This window comes from Protopterus annectens, chromosome 2.part2, assembly GCF_019279795.1.
Source record: "Protopterus annectens isolate FY-2018-M chromosome 2.part2, PAN1.0, whole genome shotgun sequence".
NCBI lineage: Eukaryota > Metazoa > Chordata > Ceratodontiformes > Protopteridae > Protopterus > Protopterus annectens.
Window position 1 is genome coordinate 611347388 of NC_056730.1, and position 23413 is coordinate 611370800.

Sequence of the window (23413 nt, forward strand, 5' to 3'; positions counted from 1 at the left end):
TCAATACATGCACTGATGACACTAAGGCGAAACCTGGTTTGCTGGTGAGGTGATTTGGCCTATCAGCCATTACAGTTGAGCTATGCATCTATTCCTGGACTCCTTGTGTTCTTTATAGATGATTACTAAGTATGCTGGTTTTCTTTGAGTAACAATTATTGCTGAAATACCGGGCATTCTTTATTACCGTGCACTGTGTTTGGTGTTTATGGCAGTATATATATATATATATATATATATATATATATATATATATATATATATATATATATATATATATATATGTAGGTTTACTGTCATAATGTCGAAATGTGGTTCTGCGATCATGTATATGTGCGACCTGTATACCTGAATTTGAGAACACTGATAGTTCCGAATGTCGAATTCCGAATATTCGTTATGTTGAATTCGAAGTATTCAAATGACAACATACTTGCAGGCAAACATCCACAGACTGTAGTAATGGAAATGCAGGAAAGCTGCTGCAACTGTCCGCATAGCCTGATATTGGATGTTTACCCTTCAGACAAACAATGCATTGGTAGTGCACACTTCTGCTGACGTGCAGTTTTTTTTTTTTTTGCTTTTTATAAATGCTGCATATGTGCCAATTAAGACATAGCTGTGTGTTTGTGTTTAAAGTGTAACATTTCAGTGCAAGTGAAGTATGTTAGCCATTGACAGAGAGTAGTACACATTGTAGTGTAGGTGTAAGTTGCATTCCAAAGAAATTGTAATTACATTAAAAGTAGCCTTCCACAGAGTCTTGGGTTCGTGAATAACCAAGGATACACATATCATACTGGTTCCAAAACATTATTTCAAAAAGCGGTGGCAGCTTTTTGGACATGGTACCTCTCGTGCCATACTGTCTTGGGCTCCCTATAAGATAATTTTCCTTAAAGACAGTGCACAGCAGCTGACCTTTTTCAGGCATGTCATTCTGAATATCTGCAAACACACCGCTAATATCAGCAGAGACAATGAAAGCTAACCCTGGTATTTGTTTACAAAGTGTAGAAAACCTCACACTAGTTCCAAATTCCCTAGCTATTTGAAGTTTTTGTATTTGATGCCATATGATTTGGCACAGATGAAACTAGCAACCTTTAGCAACATCAGTGGTTCGATACTTCTTGATGGAATTAACTGCTCCTTTCTCAAAGTCGGACAGCACCATATGTGGCATTAGTTGCAGGCTGTAACGTATACATAAACTAATAACCAATGACCAAAACTGATCATAGCACTCTTCCATTTTACAAGGTAGTACACCATATACTACAGGCACCACTTTCCTACTTTTACTGAAGTCTAATGGGCAATGATTAGCATACACTTGCTGATATTCCCTTGTGCTTATTGGGAATGTACCATCTATGAGAATGTACTGTGAGGAACAGAATAATTTTAAGTTATCAGCCTTTGTTATAATTACAATATGTACACCTTCGTCAGATTCAGTACCATGCTCTGACACTGCCATTCATAGCGGGAAACATGTCAGGGTGCAAATCCTTAAGTAAACGTACGTCTATAAACATGGATAGTTTCTTTTTATATCTAATTCTAGTCACACTTTACTGTAAAGCTTTGCTATTAGGCAATTCATTCACTACAGTAGCAGATGTATTTGCTAACACCTTTGATACTATTTTGCACTGGTCCTCTATCGATTGCTCTGAACATCTTTTTATGCATTTATGAACCTGACACACCTCCAACTTTAGAGAATCTGGACTATGGTAATGGACTGTGCTTTATTTAAGAATATATCCTTCAGCAGCACTCTCACTCATGCATCGTACTTTACAGCTGAACCTATTTTTTCCTGACACAACACCAGTAGTGCTTTACACCAAATTACTTTTCCAAAGAATATTGATAACCATCAACAAATAACACCTCACTTCTTTCTGGGTTGTCACCGTACTGTAACAGGCTTCAAGTGCACTTGGAGTGTATTCTATATGGGTTGACTCCTCGATCTGCAAACACAGTCGTTAATGATCATTATGATTAAATGATACATTAACACAGACCTTCCAGGAATATCTCAGTTCTACAAAACATGTTTGGATATATTTCTTACCTGCATTTTGTCTGCAATTGCACTCTACACTGTTCATTTACATGCACCATGTTTGAGAAAGATCCTATGCGAGCTAAGAGCATTTGGTCCTTCAGTGGGTGCATGTTACTGAGGTTTATACTGTGCAACCATTAGTAAAGTCTAGTTTGAAATGTCGACTGCACTAAGTTCGAAATCCACTACTCATTCGCACTGTGTTACATTCACACTATTTGTATTCTGCATTTGAACATTTGCAAAAGTGCTTTCAAACACAGCAGTACTGCAGAACAACATTTTCACATTATTATGGCAAACCATATATATATATATATATATATATATATATATATATATATATATATATATATATATATATATATCTATATCTATATCTATAGATTCACTTTATATCCTCGAAATACAGAAATGTCGAAATTCAGTATTTCGAGGCTATAAAGTCAAAACCTGAAAACAACGAAAACTCAGAAGCGCAAAATTCAAAATCTCGCACACCGGAGATTTTTAATTTTACGCTTCTACTCCATATACACACACACACACACACACACACACACACACACACACACACACACACACACACACACACACACACACACACACACAAACAATCTTCTCTCCGCACACAAACACAAGCTCTCTACTACATAAAAGAGGGGGACAAGCCCCCCTGCAACCCCCGTGTGGGAGGCTGCACCCCCCCACCCCCTCTACACATCACAGCAACAAAACACACTAACACACACCACAGCCCCTACTCAAAACCCTTAACACATACACACTTACCCGAATCCATAACCACAGCGAAACCTCAGAAGTAGGAAATTCAAAACCTCCGGTATTCAAGGTTTTGAATTTCGTGCTTCTGAGGTTTCGCTCTTTTCAGGATTCCACTTTATAGGCTTGAAATACTGAATTTCGATATTTCAGTATTCACTTTAGAAGCTCAATATATATATACATATATATATATATATATATATATATATATATATATATATATACATATATATATATATATATATATATATATATATATTTATGGATCTAGGACTAATTACCGATGACAAGTTTCAACAAAACTGAAATGGTTGAGCACAATTCCAGGAAAGTGCTTTTTCACCGAAAAAGTACTTTCACAAAAGTCTGCAAAAAAAAATCCCCCAAAACACAACAGTTAACAAAAAAAACAGTAAACACGTTTATGCAGGGGGCAAGCCCCCCTGTACCCCCCACACCCCCCCTACTTTTATATTCGCACTCAGAGATCGCACTACAGTGAGAATATTTCCTTATGCTCACTGTACTGCGATCTCAGCAACAGCCATTCTGTCATTTTTTTTTTTTTGAGCACACTTTAGCAAAAGGGCATTTTCGGTGAAAACATACTTTCTCGAAATTGCGCTCACACATTTTGATTCTGGTGAAACGAGCTGTCACTCAACAGTCCTAGACCCATATGTGTATATGGATCTAGTTTTCTCTGTTGAAATTTCATTACTTAGAAAAAGAAAAGCAGATGCCCACTTCAGCGAAAGTGCATTTCAATGAAACTGCACTTTCGCTGAAGTCTAGTCGCTGGATCAGCTGACTAAAAAAAAAAAATCGCAGAAAACATGTGCCCCCCCACGCCCCCCCCTAGTTATACCAACTCCGAGACAGCACTACAGCGAGGAAAGCAAATATTCACATTCCGTGCTGTATTGTGATCTCTGTACTTTGTTTTCAAAGTTTTAGTACTTCGAACAACTGGTCTCGACCAAGTGGGTTTCGAAGTACTGAAACTTTGTACAAACAAAGTAGACCCATATATATATATATATATATATAATATATATATATATATATATATATATATATATATATATATATATATATATATGTATATATATATATATATATATATATATATATATATGTAGATATATATGAGTTTCCTACAAGTGGTCAAACTGCACTTTGTCAAATGTTGAGGGTGCTTGCAGAAGTGGTCAAACATTGTCAAACGCAGAAGATGTTGAAACATGTTTGATCAAATCTGTTTGTGAAAGGTAAGTTTGGACTTGGGATATTTTGGTATTATGGGTGGGAGTGGGTGCATATGTTTGCAGGTTTGAGATAAAGTAATGACTAAGTAAGGAGATAGATTTAGTGTCTAAGGTTGAGGATTGTAGTACAGGCTAGGTAAATTGATAGATTTACAATTGTGCATGTGTGCTGATGTATTTATCGTGTGTGTGAATGTCTATTGCAGTGTAGTACTTTGGAAAGGGTTTTTCTAATACAAGGTATAGGGCTAAATATGCTTTTAAACTAAATACCTATGCACCTAAGTGTATTCATGTTAAGTTTCAAAGAATACCAAATTACATTACCCCCATTCCATAAAGCAATGAATGTTTAAAAAACAGCTAATTTTGTCATGTAGCATTTCACCAATGCTAACTCCTTTCTGAATTCTAGGGTATATTTATTGGTAGTGAAACTGCTAAATGCTATCCGTTTTCCACAACATAGAAGCAAGCTGTAAGACACACCAGTGGCAATCTAAGACATCAAGGTACCTTTCAACTAGAAAGGTCGGGTTACACAATAGCAGTAGATGAGAAAACATTTATAAAACAGCCCCTACCACCTGGAATACTTTGTCTCAAAAATGCACAATATCGACCAGTTGTTTGGTTTTCAAAATGATTAAAAGCACACTTGGTGGTTAAATATAAGTGCAGCTGTTTAAGGGATCCACTGAAAATGCTGACTACTCATTCAAGCTATAGATCAACACTGAAAATACTGACTACTCATTCAAGCTATAGATCAACCTTAAACCATTTCAGCATTCAGTTACGTAATCACATATCTGAATATAACATGGTACTATGGAAATAGTTTCACTTTTTTCACTTTACTATGAAATATTGTAAATTATACAAACAGTTGGCATAATATGAAAGTCTTTTCCTCCAATGCACAAAGTACAAGGCTCAAGCCTGACTTCCAGCCAATGCATGAATAAAATTTGCATATTCTCTCTATGTCTCTGTGTGTTGAGTGTTTCTACCTCAAACTCACCCAAGAATGCGCAGCAGCACAAAGTCTAAATGGTGCGTATCATGAGAAGAGTGGTATAGAGCAAACAGTTTGGACATCAACTGTGGTGTGCAATATACTCTAGACAGGAGAACACAGATCTTAGATTACACACTGTGTCAAGACTACTCACTCAAAGGTGTCAAATTAGCTCTAGGTGATTGGGTCACGTTGACAAATGTTTGCAAAAATGGGCATGGGTACTTGCTGGAGATAAGTGGGTTGAAGACCTGGCCTACTCTGACCTACACCAATGATCCATGTTAATGGTGGGAGGCAGTCTATAAGCCCAGCAGCCCTGGATCAATAAGCTACTGTCTGGCTGCGGTCCAGTTGTCCAGCTTGGGATACATGGGATAGCCCTGTTGAGTGAAAGCTGGACAAAAACCATTCAACCTGTCAAACATGAACAAAGGATTGCTACACTCAGTATGGGTTCACTGACAGGATGCAGCTTGGAAGCAAATGACATGATGGTAAGGAGGACACTAGACATCCTCTGTATCCAGGAGACAAGATGTAAAGGCACTGCAGTAAAGCCATTTGGCTTGGGATCCAGAGTATATTACTTAGCAGGAGAACATAACAGAAATGGTGTGGTAATTGTAGTCAGGGAGAGGTTTCAGAAGAAAGTGAGGGGATGTCATCAGTATTAGTGACAGAGTCATGATAATCAGTTTTCAGTGTAAGAATAAGGTACTGTTTAGAATCTCAGCATATGCTCAGCAGCAGATTTGCAACAATAAAGAAAATAATGAATTCAGGCAGCAGTTGCAGGACCTACTAGCTAAAGCAGGACAGCATGAGTTGGTGTTGATAATGGAGGACGTGAATGCACATATTGGGAAAGATTGAACAGCATATGAGGACTACTTGGGTCCACGTGGGTGGGGCATCAGGAATAAAGAAGCAGAAGCCATTCTGGACTTCTGCTAAATGGCTTGATGGTGGCCAATGCATGGTTCAGCAAGACAGATAGTCACAAGATCACATAGAAGAGTAGCTAACATGTAACTTGGGCAGACTTCCTCCGAGTAAGGAAAGGGCAGCTGGGTAGAATCATCCCCAGCTGATTGCAAATTCATCCTTACTGAAACAATCAGCCCAGAGCATATGCCACTGTTTGCCACAATTATCTGCAAGCCATGGTCATAAAAGGCTCTAAGATCAACAGAGACTTGACTGAAAGCTTAGAACTTGACTGGAGAGAAAGTGCAAAAGTTCAAGGAAATACTCAGGGCTCTAACACCTCAAGAAGAACAGGAAATATGGGGAGTGAAGAAGAATGGTAGCATCTCAAAAACAGAGTGTGTAAGGACCACAGAACAGATATGCAGTTGAGCCAGGTATGGAAGTAAGGTACATAAGGAAAGCTTGTGGTGGAATGCAGAAGTCCAGGAAGCCATCAAAAGAAAGAAGGGATACAGGAAAAAGTGGGAGATAAAAAACATGGACCAGGCTAAGAAAAAAAGTCTGTTTCTTTTATTGGCACACCAACCAGGTGGCCAGATACAGGACACTCCACCACTCCCTCCTGACCTTACCATTCAGGCCCTGTTTCTGTGCCCTGCCCAAAACCATCCTTCTTCAGCACTAAGAAAAATTAAGTCAAGGAAAGTAGCAAGCTCAGATGAGCTCACTGCAGATGTGATCAAGATGTTGGGTGAGTTATGAAATAAACAGCTCCTGGGGGTACTCACAGTAGTATGAAGTGAAAAGCGTATCCCAAATGACTGGAGAATAAACAAGCTAGTGTCAGTGTACTAGAACAAAGGGAACATTCACAACTGTGGACAGTATAGAGGTATCAAACTCCCATCATACTGCTTGAAAGGTTTGAGATGGTGACTGATAAACAAATACTCAGAGTATTAGAAATGATGGCAGGAGAGGAGCAGTTTGGATATAGACTGGGATGCAGCACAACCAACTCAATGTTTACAGTGAGACAGATAACTGAGAAGAGACTACAGATTAAGAAAGACTCCAAACGGGTATTTCTCTGCTTGATAGCTGATTTGGGCAATCCTGCAATGGTTCAAAGTCCAAGATATCGGTAGAATTAGTGTAGGCTGTGTACAAGGACCCAGTGACACAAGTACAAACAATGTTCATACTCACAGAGGTGTTTCCAGTGGGAGTGGGTGTGCATTAGGGTCCCACTCAAAGCCCATTGCTGTTCATACTGGCAATGGACAGCACAAGCAAACTGATCAGGGGGGACAGATCAACAAAGCTGTTGTTTACAAATGATGATGTGGCATTATAAGCAGACTCTGGTCAAGAACTCTCACAAATAATAGGGGAATGGAATGCAAAACTAAAGGCACATGGGATGAAACCTAGTACAGTTAAGACAGTTGTAATGGCAGTAAATGGGGGAAATCTGAAGAAGCTGAGAATTGAGATTGAAAGGAGAACAGTGGAACAAGTTAACAACTTCAAGTACCAGGGACGAATGGTTGAGGAGAAGGCAAGTCTGAATGAGGAGGTCAGAGCCAGAATTAGAGGGGCTACAGCCAATTGACACAGAGTAGCAGGGGTAGTGTATGACAGAAGGATGCTAAAGAAACTGAAAAGTAAGCTGTACAAGACATTGGTATGACCAGTGCTACTGTATGGTACAGATTCCTTATGCAGTGAAGGCAGAGCAGTTGAGGAAGTTAAAGGTAATGAAGATAAAGTGTCTGAGATGGGTGGTAGGATGTACACTGTGGGGCAGATGAAGAAATGTGGATGTCAGAGAAGAAGCCCAAGTACTTCTAATTGCTGAGAAGGCCAAGAAGAACAGGTTACCGTGGTCCAAGCACATACACAGAATAGCAGGTGACAATTTGGTGAAGAAGATTTGAAACAGATCAGAAGAAGGTAAAAAGAAATGATGGCATCCAGAAAACCGATGGATGAACCTAATGAGAGGACCTGCAACAATCAGTTATGACTATAAAAGAAGGTAGGACAGTGGCATTGAATCAAGATAGATGATGACAGTTGACTCTACACCCCATCGACATGTAGAAAATTTAAAAAATGGGGTTGTTGATGATGATGATGATGACCGTACATTATATCTACAGGTAAGCGATATTCTTCCTTGTTTGTATAGATTATTATGTAAGCTAGAGCCTGCCTCATTTTGTACATTTCATTATGTGCATGACTAATTGTAATTTTGAATTTACTCGATATGTTTGCTATTTACCTTATAGCCTTGATTGTGGCCGAAAATTATCCTGTGGCTGGGACTAGTTCACTTACATCATTAAAAACTTCAATAAATAAATAAATGTGAAAAACACAGTAGACTGAGGGTACAGACTAAGTTAATGGAATCTTAAGCTTAAGTGGTTATGATGTCACTTGGAAAAGATAGCTGTCAATAGGTCCCCCATAACCCTTGCTTAGTGATTGTTTTGTCCATGAGATGCATCTTGGGGGTCTCACACTTTCTGTAAAACTACAGAAGGTATAATATTGACAAAGGTATTACCTGTAGGCTGCAATTTCAATATCCAAGGCCATCTTTACATTCAGCAAATCTTGGTATTCCCTCAGGTAACGAGACATTTCCTGCTTGGCTTCTACAATTTCCTTTTCCAGCTCATTTATCCTATCCTAATATAGAGAAAAATATGATTAATAACTTATGCATACTTTTTGACACACCATAAAATATTCATCTATTTTTTAAATTTAAGCATTGGAAGAATTGGGCCCTGAAAAAATAAGTCATCATACTTTTTGTGTTACTGTGAAATCCTTATGTGGTCCATATTTGTGTTATTTCTTAACAAAAAAATAATGAAATACATTGGACATGCTGGTCTTATATGTACATGGCTGGGAAAAAACAAAAATTCTAAAGACTGTTGCACCTTTTATTAAAACCACAAACAGGTTACAAAAACAGAGTTAACATTAGTGATGGAAGCTAATGTCTGCATTTCTGTCAATGGATTCCTTAAACAATGTGTAAACAAACATCAGCATTCAAATCTAAGAAACTGGAAACAAACCAAGTCAAAAAATTTCCTCCGATAGTCTGAGCTGTGTTTTTTAACTACTTTTTATTACAGCAAATGGTATTAAAAAGCAATAATAGCTAGAAAGGAGATGAGTTTAAAGTCAAAGCTGGAATGGAAATAGAATAGAAAACAGCACTGCTGGCAAGATGCAAGTGATGCAGAAATAGTAGCTGATGTTCAAATTAAACATCATTAACTATCAACATTCTGTAGCCTGGAAAACCAAATGATCAAGTAAAGCACAAAACCAACAGTCTAAAAACTAATTTTATTGTCTGAATTTTGTCCTTGTAGCTGTTAATCGTCAAGCATCCTGCCAGTCTGGTTATTGTGATGTTGGGGGAGGAGTCCTTTCACCCAAGCAGCCAATAGGGTGGTCTGTGCTCTTGTTAGCATCTTAGCAATTACAGCATTTTTATTTATGGCATAACCCTCTCCAATGTGGGAGACATGAGCACTTGCCTTACTCTAAAGATCACCTATGTCCTTCTGTTAGTGAATATATGCATTTCTACAGGCACCAACAAGAATTAGTTTCACCATCTTGGGTGGTCTTGCCCATGTCTTCCCTGAGCAAACTCCCTACATTATGATGAGATTCCACTCTTCAGACAAGAAACTGCCATAAGAACCCTGATGTAAGCTTGGTGGGAGCCATCATCCCTCCCCTAGGATAAGCATACCCACCTACCATGCCTGTTCCATCAAGCATCTTAGTCGCTATTCAAGTTTAGGTCATCTGGGCTGTAGTCAGGGTTTTATTCCTCTATGAATATGCTGCAGCCTAACTAGGACCTCCTTTCCAGCATTGTTTTTAAAATATATCTTTACTTCACATTTTCAGTACCACGGAAATTTAACAGGCAGTGACTTACTGACAAAAGGATCTTCCTTTTCTCTCTATGTATCTCTTTATCTCTGTAACCCAAAGTGCACAGGCAACAAGAGTTAAGAGATTTACAGTACTCAACTGAAAGTACAAAGGTTAATGTTTACATTAAAGTACTGGGTAAGTGAGCCCAAAAAATTTATCACAGTACGTATATCTATATCTACACATACACACACATATTTCTGTGTATGTACACATATATATATATATATATATATATATATATATATGTATATATGCAACAGGACCTGTACCAATTCCAATACCAGGACCAATGTCAGAGCTCCAGAGGAGGACAATACTATAGAAGTCACCTGGAAGACTATCACTACAATTCTCTGAGACTCCAGAGGGCGCAAGAGGAGTTTTAATGATCCCCAACCTCAGCCAGAGCCCCTCCAGAAGACCAGAGAACCAAGCAATGGACAGGAGTGAGGGAAATGAAATACTTGGGGGGAGCCTAATTATACCCTAGGAACCAGATTCAAATGGAGAAACAATCCATGGTACTAACTTACCCTGTTGGCTGGAATCACTCCAAAAAAGAAGTTACTGACATTGAGGTTAGTGGGCTTTTAAAGGGATTAACTTTTGTTATGCATGTTAGGTGTGACACAGCACTGGTACTGGTTTATTTAAAATCCTATGTCCAAAAATTGAATCTGGAAGTTCTGTACCATGGCAAGTCTGATACCAGTGAGAAAAAAAAAAAACAATGGAAGAAAGAATAAAAAGACCCAGTAATTACTGCTCTCCCTTACACCAAACTTTAGCAGCCTTTGAGGTCAAATGTAAAATGGACATCCGGAAAGTACTGTAAAAACCAGCAAGGAAAAAAAAGCATTGTTAGAGCTAGGCAGAGATAAGTCTCGACGAGTTATGAAGGCTGACAAGGGAGGGGGTATAGTTGTTACTGTTATCGCCAGCTATAACCAGGGGATAGAAGAAATGCTGAGTGACACTAACAATTATGAATCTTTAACTTTAGAAGAGATTATGGTATCATACAATAACTGGTTACACAGTCTTGATTATACTATATCATGATGGCTTGTTAACAGACAACTTGTTTGACTAGCTACAAACACATCACCCCTGCTTGTCTAATTTCTTTGGAATCCCTAAGCCACATAAAAATAGAAAAAAAAAAACTCCTTAGAGGCCAGTGATTGCAAGCAGGGGGTCCCTGACTGAAATTGCTGCCATCTACCTGGATTATTTGTTACAACCTCTGGCTGAGAAGAACATTTCACACATAAAAGACTAATTATTTTTTAACAAAAATAAAAATGTTACAATTGCATTTTATTAACAAATAAATGTTGAGTCATTATATACTATATTTGCACATAATTACTATATTGAAACAGTGACTGATTTGTACAGAAAAAACAATAGCACACCAGCACAACATGAAACAACAGATAAACTTTTAGATATGGTGATTAGCTACAATTATTTTATGTTTAATGGAAATTACTATAAACAAAATACTGGTATAGCCATGGAGGAAGCTATGACCCCTAGCCTAGCCAACACAGTCCTAGGCAAGTGGGAGGAGGATTATGTTTTTAACAACAGAGAATACATGCAACATATCTATGCTTTATTGATGACATCTGTATTGTGTGGAAAGGAGATAGCGCTAAATTAGAGGATTTTATCAACTATCTGAATCAAACAACCAGCTTCCTGCATTTCATCTCTTCCTACAGCCTCACCTCAGCATTATTCTTAGATTTGTAGATTACTAAAGACTTGGCTGAAGGAAAAATGGACACAGATCTTTACACAAAACCTACCAGAGTAAACTTCCTGCAATACAATAACAGCCTCTGTCCCAGCACAGCAAAATATAATGTTGTCAAGTCCCAGGGCTACAGGTTGTCTAAGATCGCCACGGAAATGGAACCCTTCCTTAAGAACATAAATGATCTTGAAAATGATTTTTTGGTAAGGGGATATGAAAGCAATATGTTAAGAAGCTTTCTAGAACTTACAATTGAACTAAAAAGTACAAATGCACCAGTACTTAACAGTCCTTACAGGAGGGTGTTAAAGAAATCTAAGGACACCCTATCTAAAGACAGATGTATCTTGACTTTTACTGTTGACTATCACATCATCATTAATATTATTAGACAAAATTAGGTCATAATTATTGAAAGCTCATATTTAATGAACATCTTATATTTAATGGACATCATTGGAGAAGCTCCTTCCTTTGTGTATAGGAAAGCCAGAAACATTAGGAGTTGGGTTGAAGTTAGTCTCAGACTGCAGGATACATGCACCAATAAGTGTGGAGCCAACTGTCTTTTGTCAGCACATATAGAAGGTTGACATGTTTTTTCTGCCCTTATTTAAAGAAACTGATTAAAACCAATGCAGGAGGTGACTGTAACTCAATGCAGGTGGTTTACAGGGCAAGCTGCAATGACCACAGAGCACTTTATGTGGGGAAACTGCTCAACAGACTTAAAAGAAGGATTTCTTTCCAAGATTAGAGCTCAGTAGACCAGTTACCCATAGAGTACAACAAGGATCTGTGCTGGGCACTCTACTGTTTGGAAACTATTTCTCTGAAGTCCAAGCAAAGGTAGATATCTTGTGGCTTACCAAGTCTGCAGATAACTGTCAGCTGGGTGCAGTCATATGGAGTCCCCTAACAATGTTAACATATTACAGAAAGGCCTGACACAGGCAAATGGTTGGAGCCAAACTCATTGACTGAAACTTACTGCAAGAAAATGCCTCACTCTTCCCTTTGACAAAAAATAAAGTAGCCCTGCTAATTATGTTATACATAGCACCCCCCTAAGCTCAAACTCAGTGGTGTCAGACTTGGGAACACAGGTTTATAACAATCTAAACTTCAATACTATCTGTCCATAGCGGTTAGAAACACATTCTACATTACCAACCTCATAACTAAGGGCATTGCATCCAAGAACAGGGAGGCAATAGCTCTGCTATACTCAGCCCTTATTAGACTACTAATTGAGTGCAATGCTCCATTCTGTATGTATCTCACCAGACACCTGCAGCAACTAGAGAGATCAAAGAGGCTTCTGAATAAGAGAATCCAGGGCCTTCAAAACATGACATACATGGAAAGAGTGAAAGCCTTGTCACTGTACTCAGTATCATACAGGTTGCTGAGAGGCAACCTATACCTGGCCTAGAAAGCAGTCTTGGACCCTACCCTAATGGAAATGCTGGACATCCATAAATCAAATGGTGCAAGAATAACTTGCTCCAGGGATCTCAAGCTAGCCTGTGACATAAAGAGAACATGCTGGAGATATAGATATATCTCCCAGTGATTGCTGCTCCTCTGTAATAGGCTCCCACTGCATGTGAAGCAGTGCTCCTCAATGACCCTATTCAACCACAAATTTGACAACTAGATGGGTGATTATAAACTCACCTGAGGTGTGGCACCTATGTCCCTCATGGAAAGGGGCAGTCGGTGCTGATCACAAAATTGCTTTGCTAACAATGACCATCTAACTATGCTCAATAATGGTACTTAGGTTTTTGCACATCTAGGCTTATAAAGGCAAGGCCCTAGGGCCATTAGCCTAGTGGAAACTATGAAAGTATGAACCTATGCAGGCCTCCCATCATTTTCTCTCCTACATCTAGAGCTGATGTCATGCACTATAATGTATCCTGCAGCATTGTAAAAGTCAGACTTGTGTCTTGTCACTTGTGTAAATTACTGAGTTCTGTAGTCTGTGTACTGTAATAGTTAGGGGGCTCTGTTCTCACCTCAATGTGTGTGTGTGTGTGTGTGTGGGGGGGGGGTGCCCAGCCAGAACAGCAGAAGTGTGTAACTTATAGTTGCTGTTCCAGTCCCATGTACTGACAATAATTTGATACTTGCACATGTCTACACATCCATTTCATGCAGGCCTCCCAACATCGTCTTTCCAACATGCACCCCTGATGCCATCATAGCCTTGTAAAAGTCAGACTTGTGCTGTGATGCTTGTAAATTACTGAGTTTTATAGTCTGTCTACTCAGACAGGTAGAGAGTTCTGTTCTCACTGCAATCAAGTGTGTGTGTGTGTGTCTGTGTGTGTGTGTGTGTGTGTGTGTGTGTGTGTGTGTGTGTGTGTGTGTGTGTGTGTGTGTGTGTGTGTGTGTTTGTCTAGCCAGAACAGCAGAAGTATGCATCCTACAGTTACTGCTACAATACCATGATTTGACAGTATTTTGATACCTGTAGATGCCGGTACTTCCATTTCATGTAGGCCTCCCAATATCTTCTCTACAAAATGCACTGCTGATGTCATCCACTATAAGTTAAACTACAGCATTGTAAAAGTCAGACTTGTGCCGTGGAGGTTGTGTAAATTACTAAGCACTGTAGTGTATGTACCTTGATAAGTAGGGGATCTATTCTCACTGCAGTCAACAAGTGTGTGTGTGCACTTGCTTAACATTACAGAGAGCCTTTTTACACCAGCATGTGGAACACTGTTATTGACATATTCTCCTTACCAGACACTTCTGATATCAACAGCTATCAAATGTTTTCTGAGACTCTCCAAGTCAGACTTGAGCTATGACACTTGCTTTATCTACAGAGTTCTGTAGTCTGTGTATTTAGGTAGGGATTCCATTCTCACTGAAGTCAACTGCGATGTGTGTGTGTGTGTGTGTGTGTGTGTGTGTGTGTGTGTGTGTGTGTGTGTGTGTGTGTGTGTGTGTGTGTGTGTGTGTGTGTGTGCATTTGCTTGACATTACAGAGAGCATTTTATACCAGCATGTGAGAAACTGTTATTGCCATATTCTCCTCACCAAACACTGCGAATGTCATGTGCTATATCTGATTTATGGATGTGCACTACTCCCACTAGGGCTGGGTCAGAGACTGGCCTAGAGGCCATTCAGAAGTCATCTCTTCCTGTACAATACGGATAACAGTGACATGGCTTCAGTCTATCCACATACATTATGGCATGGTTTGTAGGCACTGTGTTTTCTCGGTGAGAAACTCCTGTGGTCTCTGCATCTGGAGAGGTACATGCAAAATAGAGCATTATACTCTATATTAGTGTTCTGATGAGGTTTGAGTACAGTGCTGTAATATAATCCTCAGATCTGAATATGATGGCATGACTTATGCTGTGCACAATATGGGCTTTTAATATCAGTGTGGACAATTGGTGGTCAAAGTTCAGAATGCTATGTACATGTATTCCCAGTGATTGCATCACTGGGTTTCAGCATAAAAGGACTGTTGTTAGTGTTGTAATTAGAAAGAAATTCCACTTTTCAGAGGGGCAAAATAAAGACAGATTTTTGCATTTATTTATACATCATGTGGCTTTGTCACCAATCAAGTTCTGTGTTAGCCACTACTGTAGTACATTATCATCACTAGTGGACTCAATGATTGCACCTGATATGCAAGAATCAGCAACAGTGGTGAGCCAAAGACAGTATATTTTAGACTGAACTGCTGTGAAATAGATTCCAAATATAAAGGGCGAAGCACAGATCCCTAAGGTACACCAGTGGTGGCAGCTCTATTGATACAGGTTGATACACCAACGTTCACAGTATATGTTCTGTCAGTGAGCCAACTGGTTGCCCATCTTGTGATGTAAGGTTTAATCCTCAGCTGGGAGAGTTTCTCAATGATACCTGCATGAGAGATTGTGCTGAAAAAATTGCTTGAAACCACCACGAAGTAAATCCAACAGCATTTAATAATAAAAACAAAAACGGAAACAAGCGCTTTCACGCAATAAAATTGCGCTTCTTCAGGTTACAATTACACAGAAATTTTTCCTCCCTTTTATAGCAAATCATTAATTACAATTAATCTATTAATTCAGAAAATCAGCACATTATTAAGAAGAAATCCATCAAAATTCATTTCAATAAGCCTAAAATTCCACTTGAAAACTAAATACATCATTTATAGCGTTTAAGTTTTCAGTTATTTTTCATGAATTAAAATCTCATTGGTAAAATATCATCAGAGAATGCATAAAGTATCAATAATTGATGGTAATGTGCTTCACTAATCATTCTTGAGGAAGTCATGCCCATATTTAGAAAGAAGCTTATAAGAGCACGACATTAGTTATAAATCACATTTCCAAATTAGATAAAAACAAAATCAATGTTACTTATTGTTTCGTAGATGTAGAATCATGAAACCATGTGTTACTATGACATTGAAGCAAAACATAAACATAAAATAAAGTAAAATAAAATAAAATAAAATACCATGATCATAAATAGAATTTAACATCAGAAAGTGCAGGCAGTCAAAATTTATACTGATGTATTCCACATAACATTTATAAACATCTTTATCCATGTGTGGAAAATAACTAATAAAAAGTAGTTGATTGGTTAAGATCACGCTTTCAAAGCAGAGACAAAAATAGAGCAGCCATCGTCATCTTAATTACCTTGCCAACAACTATACAACAATAATGCTACCTGCCATTAACACCCAAAATATGCCAAAATGGTCATGTTTACTTAAGCATATCTTGAGCAAGCTGCACTGAATAAAATGAGTAATAAAATAGATATTAAAAATAATGCCACAGACACGGAGCAACTAAGACCACGGTGCATTGCAACCCGTAGGCTCCATTTCATTTCAGATGGACGCTATTTACCAGTTAAAAACTAAGAACTACAATATTCCAAAAATAAGAGTCAAAAATTATGTATATATATAATAAAAACAACTACTTAATTAAAATATATATTATAATGAACAAAAATAACTAATCAAGTGAAAAACAATATCTGTAAAACAACTATGATGCTGAAAAACCTAATATTATATGTAAGAAAGCTATTAATATCATTAGTATCACAAAAAATATCTATACTAGAATATTATTGTCAGAGCCATGAGTCGACACCAGATGAAACCATTGAGACCATAATTTCAGTCAAGTACAGATTGACAATGTGACCGAAGTAATTATATACAAGATATACTTGTAAAAAGTGCATAAAGTGCATAAAACTTTTTCTTTTCCTTATATTAATACTATGTCTATGTCATCATCTAAATAAAAACCGAAGTCACACAACAGTTTATTCCCAATGTTCCATATAGTATAGGGTGCCTAGATATATTATCAGGCAATATCTAAATAAAATAAAATGAAATAAAATAAAATAAAATAAAATAAAATAAAATAGAATAGCATTTCATTGTGGCACAAATACCAGCACTAGATGTTGTACGAAATGCATGCTATCATTAACAAATAAGAAATGATGTTAAATCCCATAAACTTTGTCGTGATAGGTCACCTACAACAAGCCAACAATTTTATAAAAGGTCACACTTGCAAATTATCAATGATATGATATATATTGATCATTCTTATAAATATAACAAAAGATTAATTAAGTGGGTCCTAACAAGGCTGGCCGGATAGTAACCACCGTATTCAGACCAGGTGGTATGTGGGCTTTTAGTCTTAGAATCCACCTTAATTCAAAGGTTTCCAAGGTGTTTATATGGTCGCCCTCCCTTCTATTAGGATCTATTATTTGCAGAACCTGGAACACAAAACTATGTTTAGGATGAGTAATGCAATGAGAGATTGTGTTCAAACCCTAGGCCAGATCAGGATAGCCAGTATGCACTGTCTTACCTTCATCCAGGTCTATCACACAAAATCAATAGGCTGTGACAACCACAAATCGCTTATGACATGACTCATCACATACTCCTTCCTGACATGGTTGAATACACACTTCAACATACCCTCCATACAAACTATGCTCCTGTAGAAGGGTGTACATCAACATACATACATCTGAGATTTGGGGGACAGCACCTGATGCGTGCATGCATGGACACTTCCTCACTCTTCTCATCTGTCAAGTAGAATAACATGCTATCATGGATATTTTCCAAATGGACACTATTAATATCCTGGCTGTGTGCATCAGACCTGTGTGAGTTGTTACTGCTACATCATGTCTGTTACATCTGTTAGATGTCCTCAAAGAGGTCATCAAAGTCATGCTTGTTGACAAAACTATCATCCTTTTGAGTTTGACAAGCCCAAGGCATTTGACACAAATCCACACTGAGGTATTCACTCAACACTGTCAGATCTGGCCATAAACACCTATATCATCAAGTGGGTAAACCACTGTATCACATATGTGGCATCTAAACATGTTGAAATATGTAAAGTGACCTATATCTCAAGTTCAGTGATCAGGTCCGTACATCAGGGCTATCTGCTAGGCCCTTTCCTGCGCATTATATAAGCAATATATATCACAGATGACATATGCATCCTGTATCCAAACAGCTGTCTGAAGGGCTGCAGATTATGGCATTCATTGATTCCAACTGTAATATTAGTATAATACAGACAGTATCAACACACACCAAAGATTGCTGCCACAGCCATGATAACATCTACAATGACACAAAAACATGAGAGAATATGTTTCGTCATGAAAACAAACACTCAACCCAAGTATAATGTAGACATCACACCATATAATTAGACCAGTGGGTGTCTGACCAGTGTCCTGGAGTAGATGGTAAGTGGAAGATCCACCAGCATGTGGCCACAGTGCTGACTACTCCCTTGTATGTAACACAACTACTGAGCATGTGAAGGACATCCACATCACAGGCCATAATTCCTCCATAGTTCACAGACTTCATCACACCAATAACCCAATACAATGCACTCTTCTTCATGTACCTCCCTACACCGCTTCCAGTGATGAGCAACTGAAGGGCACCCACCTTTGCCACAGTGAACTGTCACACATCTTATTGGCCATACCTAGGTATTCATTTTGTGGCAGAAACATTACTGTTTGATGGTGTGGAGCCCCCAAGAAGTTGCTACACCAGATGCAAGCATGCTACCTGCTCTGGTGAGGTGATGCAGACAGTACATACATAGCTGTTTCACACCATTAATGGCATGGGTATCATTCATGACATTGTGGATTGTGCTATATATAAATAAATAAATATGTATATATATATATATATATATATATATATATATATATATATATATATATATCATGCACATGAGTCAACTAGCCTGTATTAATCATAATGTCACATACAAGTATAGCAGTGTTCTTTCCAACACCTCCAGCAGATGTTACAGTGCTGGGACAGTGTGCTTGATTACCCTCATAGAGTGCCAATATGTCATAACAGTTGTACATGTGTGCTTATGCAGAATCATCTCTGATCACTCTAAATAACATGTGTTATGTCAGAGACATTGGATTACTTGTGGTATTATTCTGATATTGTCCATGATTGTGCTGGCTTCTTTTAATGTTGTCCATGAGCCTTTTCCCGAGTCCCACTTGCTGGCAACCTCTGCTGAGATTACACTCATATTCAGGAAAATCAGTTTGCACAGCTTCACAATATGAACCCTACCCCACTTGAATATAACATCCCTGATAGACATCCTCTGCACTTTTCATGTAAGAATGTTTATCCCACACAGACATCTTCCCCAATGTTATGTCACCTTGTGTGACAGTCACATAATACACATTTATACTGAGCAGTCATGTGTTGCTGTTGCTGCAACAACTATCTTCCACTGATATGCCCTCATCTGCTGCACATTAGGTTGTTTCACCTGTCCTATTTCCATGTGTTCATTCCTACAATTTATCTGTGTGTCCCTATTCAATACACACACACACGCTTCTCCTGTGTGTTTATTTTACATGGCAGTCTATGTACCCTTACAGATCATTTACACAACTTTAGTACAGAATGCCAGGAATGGGATTTCACAATACTCTGCGCTGCATACACTGTCCTGTGCTGTGTTTGGACCATACACATAACAATCATACCGCTCAACTGTCCAGGTTTTCACAGAATGTCCAGATTTTTGCCTTATATATCTTTTGGTCTGTTCCTTATAACATTTGTGGTTTTCTTCCAAATCACTGGGATGATATCAAGACTGATGTCACTCAATAATTGCATATATTTGAATTTCAGACTTCAAATCCTTCAGAAAATGTATCTTAACACAACCCCCCTTGTTATTATAGCACATTTCTAAGTTTGAAATAACAAATATGTAAAATTTGTCCCTATTTCTGGGTCACTGTCCCCTGCTATGCTGGGATTTGTCCAGATTTCTTGCACTAAGAGACTGAGCACTATGAAAACTATTATATGTTAAGTCCTAGTGATCATTATGGCATTCCTCACAAACCCGCTAATCTACTGTGCTCTAAGTTAAACAGGTTTGATATGCATGTTGTGTTACATGACTTCCTGGCTGGCAACACTGTTGCCAACCAGAAAACTGTGCTTATTTACATTTAAGCTTGGTGCACAGCATGAATATGTAATTTGCTCTACTGTTCACCGCACATCACCATGCACATATGTAAACTCTGTGTAGGCTTTGTGTGAAGCCTACATGGCATTTGCTAAATTCTAGGGTCTATGTATGCATTTCCACATAAAAACTGTCCAGTATAAACTTGAAGAAGTTTGATTAACTGATTTAAATAACAAAGTTTTATTCTTTTCATCTATTAGTCGCTCAATCCACTGCTATCTTAAAAGCTCCAGAATTCTACGTCAGAATTATTATTATTATTTATAATTAACTTATATAACTTGGACAAGCTTCCTTTGTAGGTCAGTTTACCTTCAATGATAGCATTCGTATATTTATATAATAGGGGAATAGTGTTTTGTTCTTCCTCACTCATATCATCTACAAATTAATTATTTTTTTTACTGATAGATAATATTAACTGGTTAAAAGATTCATCCAACTTATAAACTTTCATTAAATATTCTGGTGACTTAGCTTTTCCTGTTTTCAAAGCCATCAGACCATACTACCAATCCAAATCTATTTAATAAATTAATTTTAACATTGTTATGAGTTTCTTTGGGTCTATATAGCTTCATCGAAGATTGAAAATATTGAAGCTGATATGGTCGGCACCATATCAGCAAAAGTGAAAGACATCGAACGTTTTAAAGGAAATCTCCATAAGGGGAGATATTCGTTTACTGCAATGTTGTGCAATCTCAGAATTTGTACATTTAAATAGTGGGGATGTGGGGGGGGGGGTGCAATGTTTAGTTGTTTTATTTTTTTATTTTTTTTTAATTTTTTTATGTACGAAGTTTCAAAATATCGATGAAATGGTGTCAACCATATCAGATTCGATATTTTGAAATTTCAATGATGTGATATAAATGTAGTTTCCTTAAATCTAGAGGTGTGTACAATGAGAAAGCACAAAAAAAATCATTCTTAACTTTATAAGAATTGATTTCATATATGCAGAGTCTAAAGATTGAAATGAATGTCCTTCTAAGGTCAATTTTTTTAACCAAATGAAAGAATTGTTACATATTTCTAATTTATCACATTTCATAAACATATAAGAATTTAGTATAATCTGATCCTGGATGGCTTTCCAATGTCTAGTGTAGGTTGATTCTTTTTAGAGTATAATAGAGTTAAAATTTGCAGCAATATAATAAGATTCTACGTTTGGGAAGCTAATACCACTATACTTCTGAAGTCTATTATGATTTCTATGAGCAATTCTCGGCTTTTTATGATGCCATAAGAATGAAGTTAACATTTGTTTCCATTTTTTTTTTAAAGTTTTTTGTCAGGTATTAAATGCAATGTATATATAATATATACAATCATGGGTAATATCATAATTTTAGTAAGTACTATCCTATCCCCAAAAGTAAAAAAAAAATCCATTCCATTTTTAATAAGAAGTAACACTTCTTCAATTATTTTTTCAAAGTTATTATTAATAATCTTTCTCACATCTTGATAGATTTTTATTCCTAAGTATTCTTTTCCTTCCCAGTTATATTTATATTTATCTTTAAAATCGTTATCTAATAATTGGTTTAACACTAAAGTTTCAGTTTTATTGTTATTAAATTACAGCAGCAATACTTTTTGAAATGTTTCAATTTCATCTATTTTTTGACTGAATAATTTAAATCTTCTATAGTTAGTAAAATATCATCTGCAAAAAAAGCTGTATTTTAGATTGACAATGCTTGTTAATTGAGAATCCATCAATTTTTTCATTACTTCTTATACTAAGAGCTAAGGGTTTGATAACTAATGCAAACAGTGGAGCAGACAAGGGACATCCTTGCTTTGTGCCATTATTTAAGTGAATCCTTGAGAAATGTAAGATCCAGTTTTTGCATATGCTTTGGAGTCTCTATATAGTATTTTAATACTCCATTAAATTGTTCTGGAAATTAAAATAGTTCTATATTTTTAAACAAGTAGGTCCAATCTATAGGACCAAAAGCTCTCTCGATATCTAAGCTAATTAGGGCCAATTTCTTGTTCAATACTTTTGCTAAATCTAAGATAGTTTGCTACCATTTTTATATTATCATATGTTAAGCTATTTACTAAAAGTCCTGTTTGATCTTCATCAATTAATCTACTACATCTCTTAATCTTGTGGTGAAGATGGAAGTAAATATTTTATAGTCTACATTTAATAATGAGATAGATCTATATAAGGAAACTAACTTATTATCCTTTCCACGTTTAAGTATACAACTGTCCTGTTTTTAAAATGGTATATAATTATTTCAGAGAGATCAAAGAATTATGGAGGTAATGAAGTTTCCTCCTTAACTCCATAGCTGCACTTCAGAGATATATATTTAAATATGTAGGAGTACTGTGTTACAGTGGGATGGGGCCTTCACCCCCTTCAGAAATGTATTTCTTTTTAGATGCATGTAAGTCATTGATCATGTTCCATTTTGTTTAATTTTTTTCATCTGTTTGTAATGGAATATTTGGTGTCCTACTGGAATTTTGGGATTCTTCAGTGTAAGTGTTTGTACTCTGAAGAAGTATTTATGATTCATGAAAGACAACAGTGAAGTGTGCAACTCATTGTTACACTGAAAAAGTGATTTTTGTAGAAGGACAAGTGCATTTTCCCACACCCTCACTATTTACATATTCTAACTCTGAGACTGCTGTGCCATGATGACTGCAGATGGCTCTGATTACAGCAGTTTTGAAGTTAGCATATATTTCTCTGTAATCTTATTTAAATCATTGCTGTTCCAAAGAGCACACTAACTCTCCTTGAGCATACAATGGAAACCTCAACATTCCATGGTTAAATGTGCGGCTACAGATCTAGATCGATCACACACATCTTCTTATATACTATACCATGGTATAGTTGACTATAAGAAATGTGATAGCTCTTTATTTATTTATTCATTTATTGCCTTGGTCTGACTGGGC

At 37.2% G+C, this 23413-nt stretch overlaps 1 protein-coding gene across 1 annotated transcript in view; it reads right to left on the minus strand.

Annotated features, from left to right (window-relative positions):
- The window catches only part of LOC122795743 (neurofilament light polypeptide-like), a 124157-nt gene that overhangs the window by 59042 nt on the left and 41702 nt on the right, over positions 1-23413 (minus strand). Inside the window, exon 2 of the mRNA XM_044064054.1 lies at positions 8673-8797. Coding sequence (XP_043919989.1) covers positions 8673-8797 — 125 coding nt within the window. The remainder of the gene's footprint in view (positions 1-8672; positions 8798-23413) is intronic.